Source organism: Sceloporus occidentalis, unplaced genomic scaffold (assembly GCF_023333645.1).
Source record: "Sceloporus occidentalis isolate IW3139 unplaced genomic scaffold, rSceOcc1.0.p SCAF_4, whole genome shotgun sequence".
Classification (NCBI taxonomy): Eukaryota; Metazoa; Chordata; class Lepidosauria; order Squamata; family Phrynosomatidae; genus Sceloporus; species Sceloporus occidentalis.
This window is the reverse complement of record NW_028316984.1, coordinates 196,412,324-196,434,555: the sequence shown is the minus strand read 5'-3', so window position 1 is coordinate 196,434,555 and position 22,232 is coordinate 196,412,324. Positions and strand designations below refer to the sequence as shown.

The following is a 22,232-nucleotide window of genomic DNA, read 5'->3' as shown; positions in this document are numbered from 1 at the left end:
TGTGAAGATCCAGTCCCAAAAGTTTTATTCCAAGAAACAGCACAGTGTGTTTTGGCCAAGGAATGTTTGTATGGCCTTCAGGGTCAAGTAGGTTATTTAGCCAGCGTAGCGTAGTGGTTTGAATGTTGGACTGTAACGCTTGGCCATAAAACCCACTGGGTCACCTTGGGCAAATCACATGCTCTCACCTTCAGGGGAAGGCAATGGCAAACCTCTTGTGAACAATCAGATGTGACACTGCAACCGTGTGCCTGACATAAGGTCACTCTGTGTTTTCATAGCTCAGTTTGTGTTAGGACTCAGAACTCCCAAATTGCATTCCCAACACACTTAACTTCTAAGCAACAGTGACAGTGGTTTTGACATAATGGTGGACTAAGGTTTGTCACCAAAGGGAACATCCAAGGTAAGAGCACAGAAGCCCAAACTTATTTCTGTGGTAGTAAACTAGTTTGGTACAACATGTCATCCGAGACATTCTTTAGCGTGATTTAAAGAAAATGAAGTATTAAAACACTCAGTTCACCAACTCAACTACAGCTACATTAAACATTTGTGTTAAATCAATGGATACCCAATGGGTTAATGCAGCCCAGGATTGATTACCAAACTGTAACAGATGAGTTTCTAAGGCATATCAATTTTCTTTGAAGTTCTACAAATCCAGCTATAGTACCTTTCTTGCAAGTCAGTCATACAGCTGCTCATTTCAACTCAGACTTGGGACAATATGCAAAACAAAAGGAAAGCAAAAACTCACTTCTATCCGTTTTCCCCACCAACTTTGCTTTCCAGATTTATAAACATATCTGCAGAGACCAGCTAAAAGGAATCTCATCAACACACATGTTTACTGTGCAAGAGTTTTTAATTCTACTTTAGGTAACATTTTAAACATCACATTTTGTATATTTATGCATTTTAGGGGAATTTCTTTTCATTTGGTAACCTGGCTTGAGTTCCAGTCTGGTAGAACAGATGGTACAAATAGATATAATGCAAGCACTTGCACAAAAGAAGATCAAAACAACAAACAATCTATATCCCAAAATAAACGTCAGCCGAGTTAACTTTCTGAGTATGGACAACTTCTGTAGCACAAAGGACATTGCTATAGGAAAGTGCAAGTTCCAACATGTCATCTCCTTTTGTTGTTCAGTAAGCAGTTTAAAGCTTCTGTTAACCATTACCACAGCTAAAGCCTTACATGACCAAGCTTCTTTATACTGAATCATCTTTTGACTATTGATCATCAGCACTTTCAGTCACTAAATTCTATAAGGATGCCATTCCCCACCTTCACTACCTGCTACTACATGCAGCACTGGTGCCACAGCTTTATTACTACTTGTTATCCATTTCACTGCCATAGCATCCAAAATCTACAGCTGAGATATGTAACCTGTCAGCCTATAAACTGCAGCTGATTCCTCGCATTGTGACATCAAGAGTGGTAAACTGGTGCTGTATTCAGACCAATATTCAACATAAAGGACATCCCTCATATTGACTTTTCACTCACAAGGTTTCTGACCCACCACTGCAGGCATGATCTACAACCATCTTGTCAATGCATCAACATACAGTGTGTATGTTACCCACATTCAGCTGTCTTCCAGACCATATATGCCAAACATGTTTCTCTTGAATTCAATTTTCCAGTTTTGCAACTGTAAAATTTTCATTCTCTTTAAGCTGTTTGATGCCACAGGCTCCTTCATGAAGTACTTCATCACTGTTCCAATTTTATTTACCACGGCTCTGACGACCACGTCACTTGGATGCCTTTCTAGGGCAAGTTCTGAAGTAGAATACTGCTGAGAGAAATGAGAGATATAAAGTGTCAGTAATCTGTACCATGAAAGGTAATCACTGCAGCAATTTGTCATATTTTCTGGGCTTAGCTCTTATGTTCATCATTTACACTGGCTTATTTCTGACGTCTCTAGATCAGCACCAACTAAAGTACCTACTCTACAGAACATCACAGACAAATTCCCATGCACTGGCTTATGCAAAGACCTAGAAGTGGGACACCCAACCAACACTGACCACACTTGGAGAACAAAGCAGCAACTCTTGCCAAATTGGCTGGGAAAGCAACCAAGCCTCACGAATCATGATGAATAAAAAATAAATTGCTAGAGGGCATTCAAATCACCTACTTTTGGGCTTGTAAGATGTGGCAGGCTCTATCTGGTTTAAGATATTGTGTGTTACCCTGTATGACTGCTCCGTTTGGAAAACCACTGCCCTGTTGGTTGCATGCAGGCAGCTAAACAAAATCAGCATGTGACTGCAGCTATCTCGGTTCTCTTTTATGCTACTGTTTATTCCTGGCTCCTCCTCTTCTTGAAGTGTTTCAATTGCATAAAGTCATGATTGAAGGTGATATTCATTTTCTTCCTTTTGAATTATGTCTTTTAGATAGTGAGCAGAAAGTGCCTAGTTTTATTGATTGTGTATAAGCTGTATTTGGAACCTTTCCTGAAGAATTAAGCAATAGTTGCTTAACAAAAAAACAAAACAAAACAAAAAAAGAAACATTTTAGCCCAAGATGATAAAATTGGGATTGACTAACAATAATGAGAGTCCTGATTAGAAATCTGTACTTAGGACAAGAAGCCACTGTCAGAACAGAATACAAAGAAGCAGAATGGTTCCCAAATGGCAAAGGAGTCAGACAAGGCTGTATCCTCTCACCCGATCTGTTCAATTTCTATGCGGAACATGTTATAAGAAAAGCAGGTTTGGACACAGAAGGAGTGAAAACAGGGAAGGAATATCAACAATCTAAGATAAGCAAATAAGAAAAAGTAAGGGCTGTTCGACAGTGGAACAAACTCTTTTGGAGTGTAGTGGAGTCTCCTTCCTTAGAGGTCTTTAAACAGAGGCTGGATGGCCATCTGTTGGGGGTGCTTTGATTGTGACTTCCTGCATGGCAGAATGGGGTTGGACTGGATGGCCCTTGTGGTCTCTTCCAACTCTATGAATCTATGATACCACAATACTAGCAGAAAACATCACAGATCTGGAACATCTACTAAGGAAGATCGAGGAAGAAAGTGCAAAAGACAGGCCTACTGTTTAACATAAAGAAAATAAAATTAATGACTATTGAGAATATACACAAATTCAACCTAGAAACAGGAAATTCTCATACTTGGGATCAAGCATTGATAAGAACAAAGATTACAATCAGGAAAGATTAAGAATGGGGTGGACAGCTATGAAAGAACTAGAAAAGATCCTAAAATGTGAAGATATACAACTGAACACAAAAGTTAGAATCATACAAGCCATTGTTTTCCCTATTACTATGTATGGATGCAAGAACTGGGCAGTTAAGAAAGAAAACAGGAGGAAAATCAATTCATTTGAGACGTAGTGCTGGAGAAGAGCGCTGATGACCCTGTGGATAGCCAAAAAGACAAATGGGCCCTAGAGCAGATCAAGCCAGAAATCTCCCTGGAAGCCAAGATGACAAAACTGAGGCTGTCATACTTTGGACACATCATGAAAAGGCAGGACTCACTGGAAAAATAATGCTAGGGATGGTGGAGGAAAGTAGAAAGAGAAGAGGGCCACATGCTAGATGGAGGAATTCTGTTTAAGGAGGTCACAGGTATGAGTTTGCAGGAGCTAAGCAGAGCAGTGATGACAGGTGTCTTGGAGATGTCTCATCCACAAGGTTGCCATGGTTTGAGATTGACTGAGGGCAATTAACAACAACAAAAACAATAATGAAGAGCATCCTCTCCCCGCCCTATTTCAATTTGTATGTCATGAATGGCATGATGAATATGCCTGAAGACATGGACATGAACATGCTTCCTATGAAGTGTCACAGCTGTTTCATTTCTGGCTGGTTTGAGTCACTGAAATATGACAGTATGCTAATCAGTTCTTCTTTTCTTTTCTTAGAAAGAGGCAATTCAGGGGTTATTTTCCCTCATAAAGCACTTCCAGGACTAGGCACACACACTGAAGGCCAAGTCAATGTAAAGGAAAACTGTCTCTGTGTTATGTGCCTTCAGGTCAACTGCTGACTTACTGCATGGTTTTCATAGGATTTTCTCAGGCAAGGAGTACTGTTCCTATATTTATTTATATCCCTTTCACCCCAAAAAAATTTGGACACAAATCAACTTATAAATTAAAAGAACAATGCAACTGAAAACATACAAAAGTGACCATTAAAATATAATATTAAAACACATCACTCATTAAAAGAATAAAATTCAATTAAAAAGATGAATTGCTTAAAACAGTAGTACATAGTGAAATAATTAAAAATACTAAACACATTAAAACATTTAAAATAAAACTATATACAGGTCCTTAAAGACTCCACCTCAACTGTTAGTAAAGGTCCGCTGGCACAAAAACGTTTTAACGTCTGCTAGAAAGACAGAAAAGGGGGCAGGGTGAGGGAGCTCCAAAATCTGGGAACAAGCACTGAGAACACCTTCTCCTTTGTTCCCACTAAACAGACCTGAGAAAGTGGTGGGACAGAGAGGACAGCCTCTCCAGACGATCTTAAAACCCTGGTGGGCTTGTACAGGGTGCTATGTTCCTTCAAATAACTGGGACCCAAGCCATATAGGCCAAAACTAGCACTGTGAATCGTGCCCAGAGACAGACTGGCAGCCAGTGCAGGGCAGTGGCATGCTCCTTGTAGGCAGCCCCAGTTAACAACCTGGTTGCATCTCTTTGGACCATCTGAAGTTTGTGAGCAGTTTTCAAAGGCAGCCCCACGTAGAGGAAATCAAAAGAAGATTAAGAACAGGGAGGGCAGCTATGAAAGAACCAGAAGAGATCCTAAAGAATAAAGATAGACAACTGAGCACTAAAGTTAAAATCATACAAGCCACTGTATCCCCCATCACCATGTATGGAGGCGAGAGCTGGACAGTTAAGAAGGAGGACAGGAGGGAAATCAACTCATTTGAGATGTGGAGCTGGAGAAGAGTGCTGAGGATCATGGGAACAGCCAGAAAGAAACAAATGGGTCCTTGAGCAGACTGAGCCAGAAATCTCATCAGAAGCTGAAGTGATCAAATTGAGGCTGTCATACGGCATGAGAAGGCATGGATCACTAGAAAAGAAAAACAATAATGCTAGGAAAGGCAGAGGGAGAAGAAAGAGCAGGAAGCCATATGTCAGATGGTTAGACTCAACTGGGGGACCATGGGCCTCAATCTACAGGACCTGAGCAGAGTAGCTGAGGACGGAGATGTCTCACCGTACGGCCGCACAAGGATCGAGGCACACTGGACTGCAAAGGAAGTGTTTTTTGCCCTTGGCTTATACATGGGGTCGACTTATAGCCCAGTATATATGGCAGTAGCATCGCATTTGGTGGTATATGGGAATTACGATTTATGGAGTAACATTACTGCAAAAAGTGTTACTAAGGAGTCTGTATGGTGTGAAATGAGAGGAGGTCAATGGAGAAATGACACCATAGAATCATAGAGTTGGAAGAGACCACAAGGGCCATCCAGTCCAACCCCATTCTGCCATGCAGGAACTCTCAATCAAAGTATCCCCGACAGATGGCCATCCAGCCTCTGTTTAAAGACCTCCAAGGAAGGAGACTCTACTACACTCCGAGGGAGTTTGTTCCACTGTCGAACAGCCCTTACTGTGAAGAAGTTCCTCCTAATGTTGAGGTGGAATCTCTCTTCCTGCAGCTTGCATCCATTGTTCCGGGTCCTGTTCTCTGGATCAGCAGAAAACAAGCTTGCTCCCTCCTCAATATGACATCCTTTCAAATATTTAAACAGGGCTATCATATCACCTCTTAACCTTCTTTTCTCCAGGCTAAACATCCCCAGCTCCCTAAGTCGTTCCTCATAGGGCATGGTTTCCAGACCTTTCACCATTTTAATCGCCCTCCTCTGGACACGCTCCAGTTTCTCAATGTCCTTTTTGAATTGTGGCGCCCAGAACTGGACACAATATTCTAGGTGGGGCCTGACCAGAGCAGAATACAGTGGCACTATTACTTCTCTTGATCTAGACACTATACTTTTATTGATGCAGCCTAAAATTGCATTGGCCTTTTTAGCTGCCGCATCGCACTCTTGACTCATGTTCAACTCATCGTCTACTTGGACTCCTAGATCCCTTTCACACGTAGTTTCATTCAGCCAGGTGTCACCCATCCTATATCTGTGCATTTTATTTTTCCACCCTAAGTGCAATACCTTACATTTCTCTGTGTTGAATTTCATTTTGTTAGCTTTGGCCCAGCTTTCTAGTCTATTCAGGTCATTTTGAATCTTGATCCTGTCCTCTGGAGTATTAGCTATTCCTCCTAATTTGGTGTCATCTGCAAATTTGATCAGTATTCTCCCAATTCTGGATTTGCTAAACGGCCAATATAATGGCTAATGATAATAATAATAACAGCAACAGTAAAATGTATTTATATCCCGCCTCTCCAATTGGATCGAGGCGGCTTACAACATTAAAACAGGATTAAAAGACCTTAAGGTACAAAATGGACGATTAAGCGCCATAAAAGCCTTATAGCCCAATTCTCTGGCTGGGAGAGGACGAGGGCGTGAGCGGAAGTCCCGCCCCTCAATGGCGGCGCCGGTTCTGACGTCACACGCGACTTCCGGCCCGCCGTCAGCTCCCTCCCCCCCTCCCCTCCCCTCCCCTCCCCCACCGGGGCTGAGCGCCAGTTTCGTCCTTTGAGGGTCGCCGCCGTTGCTCCCTTCTTCCCGACGCCCTGGGCTCGGCCCCCTCCCCCAAGCGCCCTCCCCGTTACCTCCAGCCTGCCTTCAAGGCCTCTCCCTTCGCAGCCCTTTCCGCCGCCGCCGCCTTCTTCGCGCTCCAGCTGCTCCTCCCCTTCGGATAGACAGAGATGGACCCGGGACGTGACGCGGAGCAGCGCACAAAATGGCGCCCGGCCGAAGGGGAGGGAAGAAAGAACGTTAAAGGCCTGGAGCGCATGCGCGGTTGGACTCAGGTTGCCGTCTTCAATTCGAAGGCTTTTGGGCCGGCCCCGCCCCCTCCATCCCGTTTCCAAGAGACGGGGCTACGCCAGCCAATCACCACACGCCGACTACTTTTTTCTTGTCGTTCCTTTCTGTCCAATCACAGCGAGCGGCGCTTCCTGTAGTCCCTCCCTCTTCTGTCAGAGAGGAGAAGGAGGAGGGACTAAATGGGAAAACTTTGACTTCACTCCCTTTTTAAGCCTCGTCCTCGGGAAAGGGGGCGGGGCCTGAGGGCGACCAATCCGAAGTCTCCTTCGCCAAAGCGACGGAGCGGGGAGGGAGGGAAGGTGGGCGGTACAGCTCCCCCTCCTCACCCAATCGTTTCCCTTCCGCTGTCCAATGACAAGCAGTGGGGACGGGAACGGACGTGCGAAGTGTCCAATAGAAGAAGAGAAAGGAGGAGGGGAGAAGAAAGAGAGCGCGCGCGCGCCAGGGAGAGCAATAGCTGCGCATGCGCGCGAGTACGTCACTCGCGATCAGCCAATGGGAGGCCGCCGCTGTCTCAAGAGCTTGTTGTGAGCCGAGAGAGAGAGTCCCTCAGTCATTGAGTGAAGGGAGAAGGAGGAGGAAGGGAGAGAGGCCGAGCCCGGGCTTGTCGGGAAAGGGGCGGGCAGGAGGCGGAGCCAAGCGGAGCGGAACGGCCCCCTCCGACACCACCGTCGTCGTCGTCGTCGTCGCTGCTGCTCCTTCTCCTCCTCCTCTCCTTCCTCCGCCTTCGTCGTCGTCGTCGCCGTCCTCCTTCGCCTGTTCCTGGTTCCGAGGGCCGGAGGGTCTCCCTCAGAGAGGCGCCGTTGCCGCTGTGGCGGCTGTGAGTTGGGGGCAGGCTCTGCGGAGGGAGGCAGGGAGGGAAGTGGCTGAAGAGGGCCCAGAAGGAAGGAAGGGAGGGAGGGAAGCCTTCAGGGACCGTGGAGCCAGGACGGGTCCCTCCTTCTCCGAAACGGCGGCGGCGGCACTGGCGCTGCTTCCTGCCTTGATCGGGGAGCCCTGAGCTCCGTCCCCAGGGAAGCGGGAGGAAGGGGGTGTGGGTCCAGGGAGCCCTCGCCTTCCCCTCTCCGCCCTGAAAGGGAGTCCCTGCCCCGAGAACAGCCAGGCAAGGCAGGCAGGCAGCGCCCGGCGTCCGAGTGGGGCCTCTCTTGTTGGGGAGCCTCCAGCCCCGGAGACAGGCAGCCAGGGAGGGGGACAGGCGGGTTGGCCTTCATCTCTCCCCCGAGAGCATGGGGCCTCCCTTGGCCCCGATTGGGGTCTCTCCAGGCGTTGGCCCCGAGGGCAGCCGGGCAGCAGGGGCGCCGGCCTGGATTCGTCTGCAAGGGCTGCTCTTCCCTTGTTGGGGTCCCTCCAGACCCAGCCTCTTCCGCGTCCCAAGGAATAAATGCTCTTCATCCCTTCTTCTCTGGCCTCAGCTGCCGCGCATCCCAAGGGCCTCCCTCCCTCCCTCCCTCCCTTTGCAGCCAAGCGGCAGGCAGAGGAGGGCGGTGCGTGCCTTGCCTCGATCTCTTCTTGCCCCACCTCAGAAGGGGGCCTCCCTTTGCCCTGACTGGGGAGCCTCCAGCCCCAGGAGCAGCAGCAGCAGCAGCCGCCGGGCAGAAGAGGGGAGGCGTGTGTCGGAGAAGCATGCTCCGTCTCCGCCGCCTCTGAAGGGAAACCTCCCCATGTGCCCCGCACTGAACTCATCATCCCTCATTGACCAGGCCTTGTCTCCACTCACTCACAGGCGCAAGGCTTCTCTCCTCTCCTCTCCTCTCCTCTCCTGCTGCGATGCTGGGGAAGGGGCTGTGCTTTGTGCTTGCCAGGGCACAACCGTCTTGTGAAGAACCATTTGTTTACTTAAGGGATCTCCCAAAAACCAGGCTGGAGAAGGCGGTGTGTGTGTGTGTCTTCGTGGGATCGTGGATTCAGAGGCTGAGGCCAGGGCTTCTGCTTCTCAAAAAGCCTCCCCTGAAGCTCCTTTTTCCTGCTGGGGCTGGTGAGGGAAGTGGATGAGGAAGGAAAGGGGCAGCTCTTGCCAAGAGGAGAAGCAGGGGCTGCTGAGTGGTCTCTGGGATGCCTCCTCCTGAGCAAAGAGGGGGACTTTGAGGGGATGCTTCAAGCAATGGCAGCAGCCCTGGGCACATCTGAGAGTTAAGTCTCACTGTACATGGACAGTTTACCCTCCACTAAACGTGGAAGTGATAAATGGAGGGTGTGTCTGCATGCAACCGGCCTGTCAGCCTCCCTCTTACAGGTCGGCTTCTTTTTCTGATCCCACAACTTTTGAGAGCGCAGCTGAAGAGCTGGCTCTAACTTTCTTGCTGTTCCCTGATTCCTTTCCATCCTCTGTTTTTCCTAGAACAACGGTGGGAACCATAGAGTTGGAAGAGGCCCCAAGGGCACCAGTGCAGCCCATGCAGGAAGACACAGTCAAAGCCCCCTCCCCGGCAGATGGCCATCCAGCCTCTGTTTAAGATCTCAAAGGAGGCTCCACCACTCTCTGAGGGAGTGTCTCCCACTGTCAAACACCTCTTATCATCGTCAGGAAGGTCTTCCTCATGTTTATGTGGAATCTCTTTTCCTGTAGTTTGAACCGATTGCTTCCCCTTGTAGCCTCTGGAGCTGCCAAAAACAAGCTTGATCTCTCTTCAATATGACATCTCTTCAGATACTTAGACATGGCTATCTTGTCACCTGTTAACCTTCTGTTCTCCAGGCTAAACATACCCCATTCCCTAAGCCAGTCCTCATAGGGCATAATTTCCAGACCTTTTGCCATTTTGGTCACCCTTCTCTGGACATGCTCCCTCCAGATATTGGTGGACAGCAACCCTCAGTATTATTACATATCATATAGAAGTATTCTGGATACTGTAGTCCAGCACCATGCCATGAATAAGAGACAGAGGAGAAGATGGTGGATTCTCTTCCTTTCTAGCCAGAGCTTCCTTTAGCCTATCTGGTGGTGTTTTCCTTTAACCTTTCTGAAGCATGTTAGGCCTGGAATGGGTGTGTTAGAGATGCAAAGGGTGTGTGTTGTGTACACTATAGAGAGGAGCATGTTTAATTATGCTCACTAGTGCTGTGTCACCTCTCTTGTAAGCGTATGGTTGAATCTCCAGTACTCATATTTTCTTTTTTTCCTTTTAGGTTTTTTTTCAGGTCTGGCAAAGAGAAGCTTCCTGAGCTGGAATCCCTCAAATAATTTTCCGAGATGAAGGTAAATGCATGCTGCTTAGGAGTGCATGAAAAATATCTTTTTTAAAAAAATCATTTTCTTTCCTTCCTCCTTTTTCAAATTTTGTGCTTATTTTTCTTAAAATGTTAAAAATGTAGCCCTGTTTAATGTCTGTTCGGTTAAATATGTATTATCTGCCACTTTCTCAACATGTTTTGTCACTTGCTGAGCTGCTTCACAAGTCTCCAAACCCAAATGGCAAGTTAATGTTACTATTTCACAGAAATACAATAAAATGCTGATATAACTCTGTTTGTTATGACAGAGTCCCGCCAGGGTCTCAAGCAGAAATCTCTTCCGTTACTTGCTGCCTGGTGTTGGGAACTGAACATGGGACCTTCTCAGGGACAGCTGTAGTTCATCTCTGATACACTTAGATGTGGAAATATGCACATGGAAGAAAACATCCCATTTGTGTTTTGTTTGGGATATATTTGACTGAAGACATCAGAACTTAATGAAATGCCACAGTACACTAGGTTTTTTTCCTCTGGATTGTACTTTCAACATGTTTCTTTCCCTTGCTTCTGTGTGACCTGAAGATGAACATCATGGGGTTTCCTTGGCAAAATTTGTTCATTGCCTTCCCCTGAGGCTGAGAGTGTGACTTGACCAAGATCACCCAGTGGGTTTCATGGCTGAGCTGGGAATCAAACTATGGCCCCCAGAATTATAGTTCAACACTCAAACTATTACATGACAATGGCTTTTTTTCTATAGTTCTGTTTGCAGATCAGAAAGAAAGTAGTTCAGAATTGCCTGAATAAGGCTCCCACCCAGTGTTCTTGTACTGCACCCTCCATAAGCGTTATCAGTCTGCTATCCTGGCCAATGGAAGTTTCAGTCTAGCAGCATCTGGAGGACATCAGCTCCCTGACTTCTAGCATAGCCAATCTGCTAATAGAGTGGATGGGATACGAAAAGATTTGTAGAGACAAATTGGGTTTTTTATATACATTGATATTCTTATGTATAGTTATTTTTATATTAAATTTGATGTACTTTAGCATTTGTTGGAGGAAAAGAAATAATAAATAGCACGGTTAGGTAGATGCACATGAAAGTATTATATTTGAACACTTGAAAGTTATTGATCTTGTGGTCTGAAAATTGTCAGAAATTGAGCGCCCCCACTCCTCCTCCTCCTCCTCCTCCTCCTCTTCATAGTATTCACACGTAAGAAGTCAGCAACTGTCTTCAGCTATGAGGTTGTTTGTACGTTCTTCTTGGAACTTTGTTTTGACAAGCACAATTCAAATTCAGTCCACAGTACAATTCAAAACTGGATTTTTCTTTGACAGGAGTGTGAAAGTTCTTATGATGTCACTTATCCACATTTTGTGATACAGATATGGAATTGCCACCAGTTGGTTGAACAAATGTTCACATTTGGTGGAGTAATTTAAAGTGAAAAATAGAAAATGTATTGTAGTCATTTGGGTCTCTATTGAATCCTGACTGCAATCCAGTGTGCATTATTGAATGTAATAAGTCTAAATTAGCAAATATGCTGTTGTGGTTGTTTGGGAGATGGGGAACAGCCAGCTTATTGAAAAGATAAGGAAATTTTAAAAGGAAAAGATAGTGATACATTCACTTAAACATTAGGTGAAATTCCTCCCCCTCTGCTCCAGATTGCTTATGCAAAGTCAGAAGGATACAGAATGTTCTATATTCTTACGGCAAAAACAAATTACAGGGAAAACTGGGCTGCTACTACCTCTGTCTGAGAATATACTTGTGGCCAATAATTTCAGAAGTGCATCAGTGAAAGCATTTTGCATAGAACTAGACTTTGCACAAATGCATGTTCTTGCAGGATTTTTCATTGTGTTTCCAGACCGGCTTTTAATTTTTAATAGTATAGGCTGGTTCCCAAACAGTAGCTGATATACTGCATAATAAAGATGAGAATGATGAGAAAGATGAAAACATATTTGTTGTTGTGATAAAAAAATCTGTTTCGTTGCTTTGGCAGCAGGATTTTGCATGCCCATACTTCTGTATTTGGGTGCTTCTCAGCAACAGGTATAGACCAAAGTCATTTGAGAGATTCTGTAGACTTTAAAGAATTTGAAGCTTATTTTGTTTTTGACACTGAAGCTAAAGCTGGAATATTGGACTCAAATCTGAGGTGTGTGTTTGTCTTTATGGGCACTTCTGTCAATGGAGTGTTGCACTCAATGATGTTTCTGTTCTTCAGGCAGCAGACGAGCCTGCCTACCTGACAGTGGGAACTGATGTCAGTGCCAAGTACCGGGGTGCCTTCTGCGAGGCAAAAATTAAGACTGTAAAAAGGCTGGTGAAAGTTAAGGTAAGATGAAACAAGAAGGGCTTATTATAGACTGTTAGGTCGCCTTGTGCCATGTCAGGCTAGTGCTTCATCTAATCCAGTACTGCATGGTATGGCTGGCTGCAGCTCTCTGTTGTTTCAGGGTTTCTGCATCTTTTGATCACACAGCTCCTTTTAACTGTGCAGTGAGCAATTTCAGGGGCTGGTGAAGGAGACAGTTTTGCTGTTCTTACATGTGCCACACTCATCCCCTCTGGTGTCAGAAAAAAGAACGTAGGACAGGGGTTCTCAGCCTTTGATTCTCCAGGTGCTTTGGACTTTAGCTCCCAATATTCCTCACTATAGGCCATGATGGGTAGTGTTCCTGGGAATTGAAGTCCAAAGCAACTGGAGGAGCAAAGGTTAAGAACCATTGCCTTAGAAAAAACAGCTTATGCTTTTCACAGTTTGCTGCTGAATTTCAGCACTGATATATTGAGGGGGCGGGGCTCCAAAAATACACTGAGGTGCCTGCAGCTGATGGGCCACATATTGTCCACCCCTGCTTTAACTGCAGATGCCTGGGACCTTTTGTATGCAAAATATGTGCCAGGCTGTTGCCCATCTCAGTGGAGACACTTAGTGAAAATGAAAAGTTTGCCAAAATGCAAGGCAGCTTCTTGACCTTCAATGGTAGGAAAACATAATGATTGTTTCCTTCCTTGGAGGTCTTTAAACAGAGGCTGGATGGCCATCTGTCAGGGATGCTTTGATTTGGATTTCCTGCATGGCAGAATGGGGTTGGACTGGATGGCCCTAGTGGTCTCTTCCAACTCTGCGATTCTATGATTGTGTAAGGGAGCTCTATAAGTTTTCAAAAGTAGGGAAACAATCATTGTTTTATTTTGGCACTCTTATCTTGTAGGGAGTTAAGAAAGGGTGAAAGAGCTCTATTTAGCAGCTGCTTTTTGCTGCCTTACACTTAGTGTTACTTCTTGCTTATGAGCAGGGTGGCAAATAATATTTCTATCAGGGTTTTGTTTTTTGGTAAATGAAACCCTTTTGGATCTACTTGTATATCATGAATATGCCTTAAAATAGCTTCATTTCTGAAGGATCTGCAATAAGCATTTTTCTTGTAATATAGTATGGAGCAGTCATAAGTATAGTGTACATGTAGTACACAGTTTCTGGGTTGTTAACAGAACTTATGAACTGGTGTAATCTGGCTTTGTTGCTGGTGTAGCAGGAATTGTGATTTGCTCAGTCGTTGGTCATAGGAAAATATATCTTTAATGGAGCCCAGCTGTAGGTAAAGCCAGGATAATGTCAGTTTCTTCTTTCATAATTTATAGTCCTGTGGCATCTTTAAAGGTAAATAGAGCCAAGCTGCTGTCATATACATCCATGGAGTCAACCATTCACGGCTTGAAAATATTCTAAAAAGACAATAATTCCAAAAAAAAAACAAACCTTGATTTTGCTATTTTGTAAAAGGGACATCATATATAATGGGAACTGAGCATCCATGGATTTTGTTTTCCACAGGGGGTCCTGGAACCAAACCCCAGTAGATACCAAGGGCCCACTGTATCGGGGAGAAAACTCCATTGAACCCAGTGATACTTTTCAGTAGATGGGCATAGAATTGTACTGTTGTTGTGGTATAAACATCTGATCGCTGGAATTTGTCAAATTTGTATCAATAATTTAGATGTGCTACAGAAAAAAATCCCTTAGACAGTACTGTTTTTAATTACGGGTTCATGTGGCTGGTTGATATTATTAAAGAAGATAAATGCCCCACACAGTCAACAGTATGAAGTTGCTTAAACTCAATATAAAATCTTCCAGTGCATAATTTTTGATTCAAGGAAGGAAGTTCTAATCTCATCAGAATGCTGGGCTACACTGGTTTGGATCTAGGCCTCTTGCTCCATGAACAGAAAGCCTCCTTCTGTTCCTTGAAAATATGTGTGTCTGGGAGAGCATGGCACTGGAGGAAGAGGCAAGAGATGATATTTTCTGATTCCACTTCTCCTGTCCTAGGCCCTCATGCCACCTCCTGTGTGTTACTCTAGGAAGTCTCCCAGGACTTGGCAGAGCACTTTAGTGGGCTTAAAAAAAATTACCTCCTTCCTGTCTCAGTTGGGAACATCCTATGGGTAGCATTTTGCTGATTGGCACTGTAGATCTCACCCACCCTGAATTATGGGTTTTTTAACCTACTTGTACTATTGTTTAAAATCTCTCTTATATCATTTAGGTGATTTTAAAACAAGATAATTCAACACAGTTAGTGCAAGATGACCAAGTGAAAGGACCTTTACGGGTATGTATGCAGCATGTTTTCTTCAGTTATTTTGGTATATTTAAAAACTGACTTTGTCTGGTGGGTTAATTTAAACTAAGCTAAGTGAATTCCCATTTGTTTTTAATTGTTCGTGGATAATTTTTTATCTGAAATATTACATGAAATAGAAAATCCGTAAATAGGTTAGTCCAAAATAGAGAAAGGAGCTATCCACAAGAAAAAAAGTGTTGCAGGCAGCATACTAAGATGAATTGCAGTTCTGTGTATATGCTTCTGTAACTACTTCTTTCAGAAATATCTGACTTGATACAAAGTTTTCAAATTCAAAAGTGCAGACATTGAAGGGATGATCCTCAATTCTGGTTCTGTTGCAGCACATATATTCTGTTTTTAGTTAGCAATAAAACACAGATACTAAACTAGTGGCAGACTTTTCACTCTTGAAGGTAACATTCTGTTAAGTGCTGCAGCCAATATTCCTTGGATTGAGGGCATTTTTTCAAACAATTCACTACTGTTTTTCACACAATTGCCATTACTACAGAAACACTGTTTTAAGTCTAACTATTGTAGGATGGACTGAATTTTGTACCATGAAGAAGGAAGCTGCTCCATTGGATCCCTTTGCCCCTCTTCATTGGATAGCAGTGCCCATGTAGTATTGATGGATCACTGATGGACTAAGAAGACACAAGCTGTACGATAGCTGATTAATACAGGAGAATACATGACACACCATTATTTTTCCTGAAAGCAAAGATCATTATTTTATAATTGACTGGGTGGTCACTAGAGAGGTTAAGATACCTGGAATGTTATATTCAATCAGTATACAGTCAGTCATTACATTTATTACAGTCAACAGACTATGAGGCAGAGAACAAGTTAGAAACGTCAATAAAAAAACAGTACAAAAATAACATATAAATATATAATAAGTTTACAATATAAATATACAAAATATGGTTATGTAAACAATTAACACCAGCTTAAAAACAGAATGTAATCAATGCTACATAAGCAAGCTATTAATATTCCCCACCTATTCTACAAAATTGGTCCTTTATTTAGGATTAAAATATAAATAGTATCTAAACCACACCCAGTATTGTTATCAATTATGTAACATTGCCCTATGGGTTTTAATAGTAGGGGGGAAACCCTTTGCAGTCTCTTCCATAACTCATTTTTTCAGTATCTGTTAAAAAGTATATCAAGTACAAACCCAGGGAAAGTTTATTTAGCAATCCCGTTACTAACCTTGTTCCATTATCCCTTATAGAAAGTACACAAGAAAAGAACATAAGATAGGTTTCTGTTAATCTTACTCCACAAAGGGAAAACTCGTTCATTACATTCATTTTGTTGGAATCAACCCTCTAATATAGCAGATGGAATTATATTAAACCTAGCTTTGCTAAACACTTGGTGATACTTTGAATAGTTAAATTATCTAAATAATTTGTGTCTCCATTCAAGTTAAAGGACAAACCTAAGCTAATGGGGGAGGAAGAGGTATGTGCAATAGATAAAGAATACTGTGTGTCAATATCCTTAATCCGTTGTGCGAGGATTGACTTTGCCCTGAGTAAGTCTAATGTGAGGAGAGGACTGTCTGAGAAGCCTAATCTCTGAAACTTTTCTTTAACGGCTTTAGACAATTTTGAGCTAAATATGTCATTCTGCATAAGACAGACACAACTGGTCTCTGGGCTCACACACACAAAAGTTTCAGGAATGCAGTATTTGTAGAGTTATCATGTAGAATTATGGAGAGTGCTGACCTCCTTACACATTGCAGGCTGGGGGAGTATTTCAAAATGTAAACTACATAAATAAAGGCTTTTATCCCAGGTGCAGGCATACCTCATTTAACAAAGCCTGACAGTGAAGCTCCTTTTTATAAAATCTTTTTATGCTCTCCCAGCCTTAGTTTAGCTGGATGTTTGTAGCAGCATCAGCATTAAGAAGATGGTGGAGGAGGACTGAGGAATACTGACTTTTGGTGTCAGATTGCAGCAGCAGCATGTCTGCAGTCAATAGTGTAATAAAAAACTAACTAAGGGCCTGAACAGACAGGGCAAAATAAAGCTGCTTCGGGTCACCTTGGAGGTATGCTGTTTAAATGACACAAATGTCTTAAGAGTCCAGAAACTGCGCCAAAGCTGTGCTCCAGTCCTCAGGATTGGAGCGTGGCTTTGGCATGGCTTCTGGCCTCTTAGGATGCATACATCATTTAAATAGCATACCTCCAAAGTGACCCGAAGCAGCTGTATTTTGGCCTGTCTGTTCAGGCCCTAATTCTGCTGTAGCATTCTGTACCAGAGCTACCTACAACAGGGAACTAAAGAGCAGTGCCTTCAAAACCCCTTCATGAGCATACATAAACAGTAGAACAAAGAGAGAAGGAGAGACCAGATAAGCCTACCTCAACAGCTACATTCAGCGTGCTTTTTTTAAAAAGCATAGATCTGGTCACCAAAATGAAAGTATAAGAAAAGTGGATGCTGATAAAAGGAAAAAAATTGAAGAAACTTTCAAGTGGACTTTAGAAGGTTTAGATTGTTTTTGTTTACTTATACAAGGGCTTAGCTGACTTGGTTATTTCATTTCATATGTGCATAGTGTTTTGAATAAAATTTTCATTGAAGCATGTTGAATTGCTGCTTTCATGGTGTAAAAATATCCATATTCTTTCCACATAATTTGTGGAAAGAATATTTTTTGCTAAAGAAGTAATGGTCAGGAACTTAACTAATTTGTTAACTGCTGTATACTAGTATCACATATTGGAGGAATAGTAAAGCACTCCTGAAGAACATGAGAACATGAAGTGTGATCTTTAATATTATAGGCAGGTGCAGTTGTTGAAACCAAGATGCCTGACGGATCCTTTCAAGAAGCCGTCATCAGTAAATTGACAGATGCCAGCTGGTATACTGTAGGTGAGTAAATTTTCATGACTATCCAGTCGAAAACTGGCTTCATTGGCACTAAGGTGTATTTCAGTTGCTTTCTGTCCCAAACACCTAATGCTCCCTAGGTAATGATCTTAAGTTTCTACTTTCTAATAAAATATTTAATCTTTGTGTAAAAGAAAATGGCTAAACATTTCACAGTGGTTCAGAATTAGGATAAGAAATTTGAACTAGATGAAATTTCTTACAGGTTAGAAGAATATTCTTTCTTTATGGATGCTTTCTTAAAATATAGCAGCTGAAGTCATTGAAACTGAGTAAGCATTTATTTATTTTTTGAATTTATATCTTGCTTTTTCCCCAAGATGGGATTCAAGTTGGCTTATAATACTTTAAAAAAAATTAAGCAAGAGCAACAACAACTAGTAGTTCACGGACTTAATCTGTATTAACAGTATAAATACCTGGATTATACTACTTCAGGTTGTGCCTGAGAATCCACAGGTGGAATATCTAGTCATGTTAAAAATGGCTCCCTGAATATACAAATCTCATACGTCTTTTAGAAGATTTCTAGATGCGTCTTCTTTTTCCATATCTGGAGGGAGAATTCAGCAATTAGACATACCTATATTCAGTATGAAATGATGACATAAGAAAACGCTATATTATTCATGGTCACCATAAGGAGACTTGAAGGTGTGCACGCACACACACACATAGTTGAGTTACAGGTGCATCATATAGTGCTGCACTTATGTTCTGCTTTTGGACTTCCCACAGGCATTTTGTTGAGTATCAGGGGAACAGAATGCAGGGCTAAGTAACCTTTGGTCTGATAACATACTGTAGCTATTTTTATATTGTCTCTTTAGTGTTTGAGTAATCCTGGTTTTGGTGTGGGGAATTCAGATTCTTAGGAAGCAAATACAAGCTGTGTGTTGAAGTGACCACACAAGTCTAGAAAAGCTTGGTTTGATTTCACTGGAGCCTTCATGCAGCTCATTCATTTGCCACATACACTGGGTCCATGCTACCTGCTGGGTTTTGATTCCAGAACTCCCTCTGGACACCAAAATCCATGGATGCTCAAGAGAGGAGGAGATACCATTATATACATAGTAAATGGCATCCCTTATCTCAAACAGCACAATCAAGGTTTGCTTTTTGGAATTTATATATTTTGGAATATTTTCAAGTGGTGGGTAAAAAAATCTTTGTGTATGGAGGGCCAACTGTACTAAGCTTACTTAAATATTTCCCCCCCCACCCATCAGTCACAAAGGCTCCTAGAATGGCTTACAATTAGTTACCACGGAAAGCAATCTTGTAGCACTTTTGAGACTGAGGTCCAAAACACACTGTAAAAATAATCCAGCTTGAGACCACTTTAACTGCCCTGGCTCAGTACTAGGTATGAGGCCCCAGAACTGTCTGACAGAGAAGGCTAAATGTCTCGCGAAATTACAGTTCTCAGTATACCCTAGCATTGATCCAGGGCAGTTAAAGTGGTCTCAGACTAGATTATTTCTGCAGTGTGTTTTGGACCTGAGTAAAAGAAATGGTCGCATAACCTTTTGTAGACTTGGTCTGTGTCTTGAGATGTAGACCAAATCTAAGAAAGCATATGCTTTGGCTCAGTCACAAAGCTTCTGCAGGATCCGGTTGCATGCTGATATTCCAGAATAATGTGGTTATGTCTCTGATTTTTACATTTAGTTAGTTTGACAGTTCCCAGCCTGCAGGCGAATCTAAATAAGACATGTCACACAAGGAATAGGGGGTGATGGGATGGAAATCAAGTTCAGCAATTCCTGGTGGCTGTCCTTCTCTCTCAGATGTGCAACTGCAGTTGGAACATTTGGGGGGGTTGGGTTCACAAACTGCTCGTATGACAGCTTTCCTGTTCTACCTCTCCCACAGCAATCCGAGTTGGAAGATAGAGGGAAATGATTGTACATTTAATATTGTAAATGCTTGTGAAGAGGAGATGAGGTGTGGATTTGGCTTTATAGTCTATTGAATATTGCTGCAGCCCAGGTTTAAGAACCATATTTGTCTTTGATTTTTTTTATATGTAAACAGGCCATTGAAAGCCTCTGCCAGTAGAGAACTGCTGGTGACCACAACAGCACACAGTGTTTTAAAACTTTTCAACTGGTTTTTGAATGAAATATTTCTGAAGGTTTTATTAAAAAGAAAAATGTGTAAATTTAGAATGCCTTACATGGTTGTGAGCAATAACTGCATGGATCTGGAACAATATTCATGCTGTTAGAACAATGGTTGTATTTATAAGTTACATCTTTCAAGAGGTTTCCTAAGTGCTTTGCAACTTAATACTTGAGTAAATATTGATTTCTGGAAGAATGACTTAGAATTGTTCTAGGAGTGTTTCATGCAAGTGTCAAGGACAAAGCTGTAATGATATTCAATTTCAGGTTCAAGATTTGCATCAAGAATTAGGAACAAAACTTGCTTTATAATTAGACATTTGTTTTAGTAAACTTTGACGTGACTAAACTTTATTGAGGCTGTTGCATTAAACTCAACTTCTTGGCTCTTATTCCCTTGTGGGTGAGTTCCAAGAGACTGGTTCTGTACTTTACCCTCCTGTTGCTTCCTTGTAGGATACGCTCTTGAAACATTTGACAGGACTGGGTGTTAAGATGTTGCTTGTCTTTGAAAATAGCTGGGATGGGTGCATTTTAAGCAGATATAGGCACTACTTGATTCAAAATGTGAATCTTCTGGTAAATATAGTTTTATCTTTACACATTAGTCTTCAAGTTTGCTGTGACTTTCAGCTGGCCCAGCAGCTTTTGGCAGAGATCAGTTTTCTTCCCTGGAGTTACTGCTGCTTTATAGACACACTTGCTCTCCCAGTGAATACTGAGGTGCTAATCTTAATGTGTAAATTATTATTAATATTATTATTATTGTTATTAAACTTTATTTCTAGAGCGCTGTAATTATACACAGCGCTGTACAAAGTCGGTAAAATTAAGGAGTATATAAAAGCCTGCCCAAGGCGTACACTCTGAGATAATAACAATTAAATAGAAGAATAGATAAAATTACCATGTAGAAAAGAAAAGACAAATTAAAAACATCAAATATAAAAGCAGATCACATCACATCAAACATTATCAGACAGCCAGATGACAATCACAAATTCCCTGAGAATGCTTCCCTAAACAATATGGTTTTCAGCTCAGCCTTAAAGCTGGTAAAGAGAAATGCATTTTTATGATACAGTGAATTTTTATGTGAAGGTTTTTAAAAAAAATTGGAAGAAGATTATGATTAAACTTTTGTTTGGATTTTATTGTTGCAAGAATAAGAAAGCAGGATATGCTCTGAAGTCCATGAAGGAAAGAATACACATTCCTCTTCTTGATGACATTTCTTGGCAAGGAGACAGGGGTTTGGATCCTAAATTCTCTCCTGCCAGCAGGAGCATCTCGTGAGCACAGTTCAACTCACTTAATGCTTCTACAAGCAAAACAATGTTCATCAGTGTTCCTTTCTCCCTGCAGTACCTCACCCTTTCCAAAAATCTCCTCTGAGGAGTACTTCAGGAGGAAGGGAAAATGCATGCATGTTCCCACTCTTGTCCTTATCGGATCCTCTGCTAAATCAGAAATCTTCAGAGAATGGTAGGACTCCTATGAATGGAAGGCAAACTTAGGATTCAAGCCAGGATCTTTATTTTTGGCAGATGAGTTCTGAATAATATTAGCTTGACCCAAAGATGTGCACAGCATAATCCAGGGGATATCTGATTTAGTTGCAAACTAGCCTCACCACTGCAGGAGATACTGATACGCCAGTCTTTTTCATTTGAGTTGGAGTAAAATATTGAAACGGAATGGCGTTTACTTATACCATGATGGTCACTGCCTTAGATGTTATTTTAAGAAGACAGTTTTGTATAGGATCAGCAGCTAGAGGCCTCAGTATCCTTCTGAATATCAGGTGGTGGGAACAAATTGGATAGTCTATTTATGTACCTTGCTTCTAAGCTCCCAAAGATGAGTGATTGACTGCTATTGGAACTTGAAGACTGATATTAAAGAGAATCAGCTCTTGCAAAAATTTTGCAGGGTTGGGGTTGCACCTTCAACCTGGATCTAGACCGTTTTTTCCGTTGATGAAAGAGCTTTAATTAGTGGAATCAGGAGAGGAATGGTCTCTCTGCCATGTTGTGCACCAAAAAAATTGATGCAGAGGGCTGGGAAACCCTCTGGAGCACATTTCCAAGTTATCCTAAAGGTTCAAGTAAAGGGGAGGATCTGCATAAATTTGCTCAGGAATATTCTTCATTGGTTTTAAGAAATTAAACTTAAGCACCATTACTGCAGAGTAAACTGTGCTGAACTCAGTGAGAACTGGCAAGTGTGCCTTAAGTAATTCACATGTTTCTGTGTGTTGTCAGCCTAAAGTTAAGTTCATATTTTAAAAAAACCTGGTGAAGTTACTAGTTTACTTAAATAGTGACAATTACAATGT

General features: G+C 42.4%; 1 protein-coding gene and 1 long non-coding RNA gene across 3 annotated transcripts in view; one reads left to right on the top strand and one right to left on the bottom strand.

Moving 5' to 3' along the window:
• Window positions 1–849: 849 nt before the first annotated feature.
• On the bottom strand, window positions 850–7,233 carry LOC149315244 (uncharacterized). The gene is made up of 2 exons (XR_016281044.1): window positions 6,783–7,233; window positions 850–1,817 (listed from the first exon to the last, which is right to left on the bottom strand). It is a non-coding gene; the product is annotated as an uncharacterized LOC149315244 (long non-coding RNA).
• A 311-nt stretch (window positions 7,234–7,544) lies between these two features.
• Window positions 7,545–22,232, top strand: part of ARID4A (AT-rich interaction domain 4A) — an 85,218-nt gene continuing 70,530 nt past the window's right edge. Inside the window, exons 1-5 of one of the 2 annotated variants that reach the window (XM_089522813.1) lie at window positions 7,545–7,819; window positions 10,129–10,198; window positions 12,420–12,530; window positions 14,755–14,820; window positions 17,657–17,747. In XM_089522813.1, coding sequence (XP_089378939.1) covers window positions 10,193–10,198; window positions 12,420–12,530; window positions 14,755–14,820; window positions 17,657–17,747 — 274 coding nt within the window. In that variant the 5' untranslated portion in view covers window positions 7,545–7,819; window positions 10,129–10,192. The remainder of the gene's footprint in view (window positions 7,820–10,128; window positions 10,199–12,419; window positions 12,531–14,754; window positions 14,821–17,656; window positions 17,748–22,232) is intronic. The other variant, XM_089522812.1, reaches the window with a different exon arrangement.